Below are 10350 nucleotides of genomic sequence, written 5' to 3' on the forward strand. Positions count from 1 at the left end.
TCATTTAATTCCCAAAATAAAATAGTGGACCAATCTTCAGATTTGAATGCTGTTTTTGATGGATTCCGTGATGTAATTGTGGCACAAACGACTGAGTTCCAGGATCGTGACTCAGGTATTTATTTTTTAAAAATTTCAATAAGATTGAATAGTAATATTTTTTTTTTTTTATAATTCAGGTTGGACTTGTGAAAAAATATTGTTTCTCGAGGTCAACATTAATAAATACAGTCCACTGGAAGGACGTTCATATGTGAAGCTGCCTCAATGTATTCAATGGAAGAAAGCTGTTGTGAATGTTCGTAATGAAGATCAATATTGTTTTGCTTGGGCTATAACATCAGCATTATATCCTGCAGATAGTCGAGTGTCCGAACTTACGTCATATCCACATTTTTCCACTGTTTTAGATGTCACAGGTATGGATTTTCCGGTTAAAGTTAATAATAAGAGTATCGAAATATTCGAAGATAGGAATGATATTTCAATTAATGTTTACGGTTTAGAGAGTACATTTGAGAAGGGTAAAATGAAGTATGAAGTGATTGGTCCATTGCGATACTCACAGAGAAGACTCCGGAGACATGTCAATTTGTTGTTTATAACTGATGACTCCGGTAATGGTCACTATTGTTGGATCAAAGATCTTTCAAGATTAGTTTCTAATCAACTATCAGCTCATAGACAGAAAAAATATTTTTGTGACGGATGTTTGATATATTTTTCTGATGAGAGATTGCTTTTACGTCATAATATGTATGATTGTAATCACATTAGTACCACAACACCAACTACTAATTTAAAGATCAATAAATATGGTAGAATGGTTGCGGAAAATAAACTAATGTTTGAAAACTTTGAGAGGCAAATGAGGGTGCCATTTGTAGTGTATGCTGATTTTGAATCAGTGCTTAAACCGATTCATGTGAATGAGCCAAATCCTGGAAGTTCATACACGATTAAAACATTCAAACATGCCCCATATTCATTTGCTTATTTGATAAAGTGTTCATATAATGATGATTTGACAAAATTTGTTACATATAGGGGTGTAGATGCAGCTCAGAAATTTGTGAGTAGCATTGAAGATGATTTGAAAGAGATACATGAAAATCATCTCAGAAACCCTAAACCAATGGATACACAAACTGTCGAAGAAGAAGAACAGTTTGTTGCAGCCAGAACTTGTGGTATATGTAATAAAGCATTTACTGATGGTGACGTCAAAGTAAGAGATCATTGTCATGTCACAGGAAAGAAAAGATCACATGCCGCTCACTCGAAATGTAATTTAAATTTCAAAATACCAAACTTCATACCTATCATTTTTCATAATTTAAGTGGTTATGATTGTCATTTATTCATAAAAGAATTGTATAGGAATAAAGAGAAAGTTGATGTTATCCCGCAAACTAAAGAGAAATATATATCTTTCACGAAGCATCTCTTTACACACAGCTATACCGATAAAGATGGTGTGGTTAGGAAGAATTATCTCAAAATGAGATTTATCGATAGTTATAAATTTATGACTAATTCGTTGGAGAAGTTGGGTGCAAACTTGACCTCCGATCAATGTTTGGAGATGCACAAACATTTCCCACAAATTGAGAAATTCAATTTGATGAGACAGAAAGGTGTATTTCCATATAGTTTTGTTGATGACATTGACAAATTGAATTATCCATTACTTCCGACAAAAAATCAGTTTTATGACACACTCAATTGTGAACATATATCGGAAACTGATTATGATAGGGCTAGAAAAGTTTGGAATTTATTCGAGTGTCAGAATTTGGGGGAATACTCTGATTTGTATTTGAAGTCGGATGTATTGCTACTATGTGATATTTTTGAAAACTTCCGCACCACAAGTTTAGAGATATATAACTTAGATCCGGCACAATATTACACTGCACCTGGATTATCATGGGATGCCATGTTGAAGTTCACTAATGTTGAATTGGAATTACTAACTGACATTGATATGATTCACTTTTTTCAAAAAGGTATACGAGGTGGAATTAGTCAATGTAGCGAGAGGAAACATATAGCAAATAATAGATTTTTACCCAATTATAATCCCAACGAACCTTCCACATTCATTACATATTTAGATGCAACAAATCTATACGGTCACAGTATGTCACAACCTCTACCAACAAGTGAATTTACATGGTTGACACCAAATGAAATTCTTAATCTCGATGTGATGGATGTGAGTACTGATAGTCCGTATGGGTATGTATTTGAAGTGGACATTCATTATCCACAAGAGTTGCATGATAAACATTCTGACCTTCCATTTTTAGTCGAAAAAATAATACCACCTCGTACACAATCGAAAATTCCCAAATTAATTCCAAATTTGAATGATAAAAGAAAATATATTGTTCATTATAGGAATCTACAGCAAGCTGTCAAAAATGGATTGATTGTAATGAATACACATAGAGTATTGAAATTCAAACAATCATGCTGGATGAAACCCTATATAGATCTTAATACTGAAATGCGTAATAGGTCTAACAACAAATCTGTTAAAGATTTCTATAAACTAATGAATAATGCGGTGTATGGAAAGACAATGGAGAATGTAGATAATCGAATTGATGTTAGACTCGTTACACATTGGGAAAATATAAAGAAAAATATAGGTGCCAGCACTCTCATAGCCAAACCAAATTTCAAAAATTGTTCAATTTTCACTGATAATTTCGTTGCCATTCAATTGGGTAGAGTGAAGGTTCATTACGATAAACCATTATATTTGGGATTTTCCATATTAGAATTATCTAAAACAGTCATGTATGACTTTTTCTATGGATGCATCAAACAACACTTTGATGAAAATGTCTCTTTACTTTACACAGATACCGACTCGCTCATTCTTAAAGTAAACACAGAAAATTTTTATGAATTCATAAAAACTAACATAAGTAGATTTGATACATCCAATTACAGTATAGTTAACCAATTCAATATTCCAGTAACAAGTTCAGTCTTGGGTAACTTCAAAGATGAATTTCCAAATGATCCAATCATGAGTTTTTATGGTACAGGTGCTAAAGCATATTATGTGAAATCTGTTGATGGTGAATTTAAGAAAGCCAAAGGGGTTAAACGATCTGTAATAAAGAATGAATTGACATGCGAAGATTATCAAAAAATCGTCGAACAAGGTGGTATGATATTCAGAAAGATGAATTCATTTAGAAGCGTGTTACATGATATGTATACTGAATTAAAAAATAAAGTTGCATTATCATATCACGATGATAAACGATTTATCATTCCGAATACTACCCACACTCTTCCTTGGGGTCATAATGATATTGAATTTTATGAAAACGATCCAAATGAGAACATTCGTTGGATAAGTAATATTATTCAACAATCACAATCTCAGGAGACTCCATTGGATCAATTGATTAATTTATTATCTGCCGAGATCAATGATTGAAATATCATTCAATATCTTCAAAACCGGAAAATTCAATATTGATATTTATGTAGCCATTTATAATTAATAATATATGATAGAAGTAATGTGATATTAATGTATTATGTATGTATGTATATGTATTACTGTAATGAATATAAAATGATTAAAATTTTATTTGTATTATTTCTATTTCCCTAATCAATTACTGCAATATATAGTATAATGTAAATGACAGAAATATCAGTTTGAAGAGAATCATCGTAGAGTGCACAATGTCTAAAACAATCGATAAGTTTGGTAGAAAAAGAAAATGGGGTGGTAATGTCATTCGAGGTCCTCCTGGGAATGGTTTTAAATTAACAAAAGATGGTCATTATGACATGCAAAGGAAAATATTGAAAAATACAAGTGAACCAATTGACAAGAGTGATTGTGTAACTGTATCATATCTTGAGGGGGAAATTAATGGAGCAAAGGAAGTTATACTTCTAGCCCTACAAGCTGCAATACAATCCACAATAGGCAATATTGCTCGGGACGCCCGGCAAGCATTTAACGATAAAATTGCAGAGGCTCGGATAACTTTCACTCGTAAATTTGACAAACTTACAAGTGATGTAGACATAAAAATGTCTGACATAACAGCGTCTACAAATAAAAAATTTGATGCTATGTCAAACATAACAGGGACTACAATGAAAAAGTATGATGTACTGGAACAGAGAGTTGAAGTATTGGAGAAAAACCATAAAGAAGTTTTGGAGAGAAACTATAAAGTCAGGCCATCATCATCAGGTGGACTGGGATATCCAGGACTGAACATTAATCCAAATCATAGAATAATACAACCAAAACCAAAACCAACTGATGATGTATTAATGGAACCAACATGGTGAATGTATTCCCTCGTTAGGTTAGGTTAATAGCTACGTTAGGTTAGCTGCATACTTACGTTAGGTTAGGTGTTAGGTTAGTATTCCCTCGTTAGGTTAGGTTAATAGTTACTGTAGGTTAGGTTAGGTTAGGTTAGGTTAGGTTAGGTTAGGTTAGGTTAGGTTAGGTGTTCGGTTGCATAGCGGTAGGTTAGCGTACTAGGTTAGGTTACGTTAATACATACGATAGGTTAGGTGGTATGATATTCAGAAAGATGAATTCATTTAGAAGCGTGTTACATGATATGTATACTGAATTAAAAAATAAAGTTGCATTATCATATCACGATGATAAACGATTTATCATTCCGAATACTACCCACACTCTTCCTTGGGGTCATAATGATATTGAATTTTATGAAAACGATCCAAATGAGAACATTCGTTGGATAAGTAATATTATTCAACAATCACAATCTCAGGAGACTCCATTGGATCAATTGATTAATTTATTATCTGCCGAGATCAATGATTGAAATATCATTCAATATCTTCAAAACCGGAAAATTCAATATTGATATTTATGTAGCCATTTATAATTAATAATATATGATAGAAGTAATGTGATATTAATGTATTATGTATGTATGTATATGTATTACTGTAATGAATATAAAATGATTAAAATTTTATTTGTATTATTTCTATTTCCCTAATCAATTACTGCAATATATAGTATAATGTAAATGACAGAAATATCAGTTTGAAGAGAATCATCGTAGAGTGCACAATGTCTAAAACAATCGATAAGTTTGGTAGAAAAAGAAAATGGGGTGGTAATGTCATTCGAGGTCCTCCTGGGAATGGTTTTAAATTAACAAAAGATGGTCATTATGACATGCAAAGGAAAATATTGAAAAATACAAGTGAACCAATTGACAAGAGTGATTGTGTAACTGTATCATATCTTGAGGGGGAAATTAATGGAGCAAAGGAAGTTATACTTCTAGCCCTACAAGCTGCAATACAATCCACAATAGGCAATATTGCTCGGGACGCCCGGCAAGCATTTAACGATAAAATTGCAGAGGCTCGGATAACTTTCACTCGTAAATTTGACAAACTTACAAGTGATGTAGACATAAAAATGTCTGACATAACAGCGTCTACAAATAAAAAATTTGATGCTATGTCAAACATAACAGGGACTACAATGAAAAAGTATGATGTACTGGAACAGAGAGTTGAAGTATTGGAGAAAAACCATAAAGAAGTTTTGGAGAGAAACTATAAAGTCAGGCCATCATCATCAGGTGGACTGGGATATCCAGGACTGAACATTAATCCAAATCATAGAATAATACAACCAAAACCAAAACCAACTGATGATGTATTAATGGAACCAACATGGTGAATGTATTCCCTCGTTAGGTTAGGTTAATAGCTACGTTAGGTTAGCTGCATACTTACGTTAGGTTAGGTGTTAGGTTAGTATTCCCTCGTTAGGTTAGGTTAATAGTTACTGTAGGTTAGGTTAGGTTAGGTTAGGTTAGGTTAGGTTAGGTTAGGTTAGGTTAGGTGTTCGGTTGCATAGCGGTAGGTTAGCGTACTAGGTTAGGTTACGTTAATACATACGATAGGTTAGGTGTTCGGTTGCATAGCGGTAGGTTAGCGTACTAGGTTAGGTTACGTTAATACGTTAATACGTTAGGTTAGGTGTTCGGTTGCATATTATGTTACGAACGCGCGCGCGAAGAGGGCGTAGATGTCTCTCCAGATGTCCCGCCTACCTGGGGCCGGAGGCCCCACCCACCTGGGCGGAGCCCGTTAGGGCCACGCCCCCCCCCCCCCCCCCCGTCGCCACCAACTTTTCGGATACCCCGCCCCTTTCCGAAGCCCCGCCCCCTTTCCGAAGCCCCGCCCCTCCCCTCCCCGAAGCCCCGCCCCCCCGACTCCCAACATTTGCGCATGTACACCCCTACCCTCATCGCGCATGTGCGCTCCCACCATTTTCCCACCGCTCACGCATCGAAGTCGATACCCTCCGGAGAGCACTCCACAACATTCAGTTCGAGAAGTCATCTCATCGAGAGCAGTCCACTCCACAACAAGGCAGTACGTTCCAACGACCAACTTGATATTTGAGTAAGTAAATTAGGAATGTTATTTTTTATATCAACTAACTTTGTATTATTTCTTCTTTTTCAGAATGGCAACCAATACACAGGAGGTGAATAATGCTGTGGCGTCTATTCTGCCGGTGTCCGCTGACCAGGAGGAGGCAGCATCTTCGAGAGCGGTGACGGTTGACCAGCCAACCACTTCGCGTTCGCGAGTTAGGTGCAGATCTTCTAGCCCTGACTTATTCGAGGAGGAGGAGGAAGTCAGGGCTGTGAAGAAGGTTTGCCAACGACCTGCAGCAAAGGTTGGTCCTATTTCAAAGTACCGAGCTACTTGCAATAGGACTAATCCTTATGCAGGTAGTTTTTCGACCTCTCGTAAGAGGGCCTCCACACCAGCAGCAGCACCAGCAGCAGTGGAAATTCCGAGGAGTCCTTCTCCGGAGTTGGTGATATTGTCGCCGTTGGTGACGCGACTACCACCGCTGCCAGCGACACCGGCGGATCCTGAGGTGTTGGTGCCACAGCCTATCGGAGAGGTTAGTGAAAAGATGAGTGTTTTTCTGCAGAGATGCAAGAAAGCAGAACGAGCTGCCCGATCTAGCGAGGCCGAGTTGGTTACCATGAAGCGACAAATGGCTGAAATGGATAACCGACGGAGGGAACTCCAAAAGGAAATGGCCGAAATAGATCGGAATTATGCATCTCTGCAGGAAAGGTGTAAAGCAAAGACCTCTTCGATAGAGCTGTACAAAAAAGTAGTGACAGTTATGGACACTCTTTTTGTAGATGAAGTGTAAATGTAAGATTAGTTTTAGGTTAGTTAGGAGTATTTAATTATGGTAGTTTTAAGTTTATATTTGTTAAGTTTATATTGAATAAAGGAAAAGGAAGTGAAATAAAGGGTGTACACTGTTTTTTGGTTTGGTACACATTGAACAATGCGATGGTTGGAGCATTTTTCTTCACTTCCTCTTATTATCATTATTATTTTTTTATTTCAATTCCAAGTTCTTCTAGACAAATACCTCACATCAATTTTTGTGTTCTCTAATCACTTGTAAATAATTTCATGTGAAGAAAATTTAAAAAATAAAAAAATAGACATGTTTCATAGTGAAATCGACAAGTATATTTCATTTGTATTTTATCCATTCAAGTATCTCTTTCATTGAATATGTCTTATGTCACTTTGCAATTTACCCCTACTCATTGAATATGTCTTATGTCACACTACAATTTACCCCTACTCAATGTTCCACTCCTCTCCCACTCCCTCTCGAAAGTATAAAAGTAGAAATCATCTGATGAAACATTCAGTTGATCAGCTAGCATCGAGATGGAACCCGATTCAACCTCCGAACCCTATAGCTGCCCGGATCAGGGGTACAACTTCAATTACTGGGATAACAGCCAGGTACAGGTTGTCTCTTCCACCACGGAACCCCACAGTCCGCCATACGAATACCGGGATCACGACATCAGGATGCAAGTTCAGCATGTCACTGGCAGTGACGAAGGACACTTGGATGACTCGGAATATCCAGATCCTGACGGATGGTGGGACCCTGCTTATGATGACATTGTCCCAATGAGTAGCGACGACGACGATGATGACGACGACGACTCTGGTGATGATGCTGATGACGAGCTTGACGTTAGACGTCCTCCACCATCCCCTATCCTCATCGAGGATAGTCCTCCGCCATCCCCAATCCTAATCGATGATGATGTCCTCAATTCCGATGATGACATATAATCATCTACTCGTCCATCATTTCCTTTCCTTTCCTTCCACGGAGTACACACTTTTTGGTTGGTGTACACGAGGCACTGCGAGGCTGGGGCAGTGTCTTCCTCCCTTCCTCTCCCTCTTATTAGTTTTTTTTCCATAATAATCACTAGAATTTCTCCTAATAATCGCTCAGAGTTTCATTCTTGATGTTTTCGAATCTCAAACACTGTTCTACATTTCACCCCCTCCATTTCATTTCTTCCAATATAAATATAGCAACAATCCCAGTTCTATATCATTCTTCCACAATGTCGAGTACAGGACCCATCCAAGTACATGAAATAGATTCAACGTCTGATCATTTGAGTACAACCTTCGCTCAATTTCTGCAGCGAATCTATGATCTTCCTGATGATTTCGCAGAACGAGTGGAACAAGGTATTCAGGACGACATAGATGCTGTTGACGATAATAATGCGGATGATGTGATTAGTATATCATCTGATTCAGCTGATTATGACGACGACGACATCATGAGTATATCATCTGATTCAGATGACTACTATGAGGATGATATCATTAGTATATCATCTGATTCAGATGACGATACCATAATTATTGTTTCTGATGATGAGGAGCGTTAGTCCATATCATTGCATGGATTAATAAAAAAATAACAGCCCTTTTCAGGGCTACAATTAAAGACTGAAACAATAAAAAAAATAGCTCTTTTCAGAGCTACCATTATACTTTCAAACAGAAACAGATTCATACCATTGTTAACATTATGTTAACATTATAATCTCAAACGAAATATATGTATGTGAAAGTATTCATCATTATATGCATATGAATGATTGACAAATGCCAACTTCAACTTTCATTTAAAGTAGTACTCATCATATGCATAGATATTCAATGACTATCAAATTCCAAATTTCGACTTTTCAGTCAAAGTAGTAATTTATTTGTCATATAATGTATAGATATTCAAAGACTAACAAATTTCCAACTTAGACTTTTATTAATCAAAGTATTCATTTGTCACATAATCTATGAATACTAATACAACTAACTACTGTTTGTGTGAATAATGTAGCCCTGAAAAGGGCTGTTGTTTTTTTTTTGACCAGTAGGTCCACGGTTATTGTGCCACAGGTTGGACATTATTACATATAATACATGTAGATACTCGGGTGAAGTTTGTTAGTGGCCTCTCGCAAGCTTCACACCAATTCTGTCCCATTTCCATAATTGAGACAGTGTTGTGGGTGTTGACATGGGCATACCACCCTCCATTATTGTTTCTATGCGAATAAAACCGAAAGCAGCACCAACATAGTTTTTTGTTCTCTCCATCTATTGTGCTGATCAATACGTATGCATCCAATGCACAATACAAATCCAAGGGATCTTCCAGTGTCTCACTGACATTGAGTGTTCGCATACCGATCCTCATAGCACCATCACCTTCAGTTGTGTCAGCTTCTATCCCTTCATCATCTCCTTCTTCATCCATGACCCTCTCAAACTCCATCACGTCATCATCTTCGTCGCTTTGGTTGGCCTCGTTTTCAACTTCGTCTATCTCATCTTCATCGACTCCAACATCTTCTGCTTCAACTATTACTTCCTCTAGCGGAACATTGACATCCTCATCATCTGATTCGTCTATCCAATTGTTTTCATCAACAGCAGCTATTCTATTTAATGCAGCATTTATTTTTGCAGAATTCATCTTGTTGTTGTTTGCTCACAGTTGTAGAGAGTGAATGAATGAACTCTAGGTTTGCAAGTCAACTTATATAGGAGGTGATGCGACTCCCACTTGACTCGTTTAGAGTGGAATAGTAGGAGAAGTTATCCCACTATACTTCCACATGATGTTGATTTGTATAAATAGAGATCGTAGGTATAGGAGAGAGCATTCAGAGTTTCTGTAAGTCATCTCTTTATATTTCTAATCGAATTAGTAAAATGCCGTTTCCAAAAGAGTGGAATGAAAAACCAAAAGTGTGTGTCTACCCAATGATGATTGCAGGGGCTATTGTGTGCTACTTTTGTCAAATAAGTAGACCTAAGGATTCAATCAATCCATGTACTGGTATGTGTAGTGATTGCGTGTTGCGGATTCAACTATCGCCTCCTTCTCATCCACCGAAGCGAACAAAATCGGAT

General features: G+C 36.9%; 1 protein-coding gene across 1 annotated transcript; it reads left to right on the forward strand.

The window, feature by feature from the left end:
• The first annotated feature begins 6160 nt into the window (after nt 1-6160).
• Nucleotides 6161-9265, forward strand: LOC141486639 (uncharacterized). Its single transcript, XM_074184965.1, has 2 exons — nt 6161-6462; nt 6526-9265. Exons 1-2 carry the CDS (start codon nt 6311-6313, stop codon nt 7235-7237), a joined length of 864 nt encoding a protein of 287 aa, XP_074041066.1. The 5' UTR covers nt 6161-6310; the 3' UTR covers nt 7238-9265.
• The last annotated feature ends 1085 nt before the right edge of the window (nt 9266-10350 follow it).

The sequence above is a fragment of the Leptinotarsa decemlineata genome, unplaced genomic scaffold (assembly GCF_025532065.1).
Source record: "Leptinotarsa decemlineata unplaced genomic scaffold, Ldec_3_MD MMD2_tig00026361_RagTag_RagTag, whole genome shotgun sequence".
Taxonomy (NCBI): domain Eukaryota; kingdom Metazoa; phylum Arthropoda; class Insecta; order Coleoptera; family Chrysomelidae; genus Leptinotarsa; species Leptinotarsa decemlineata.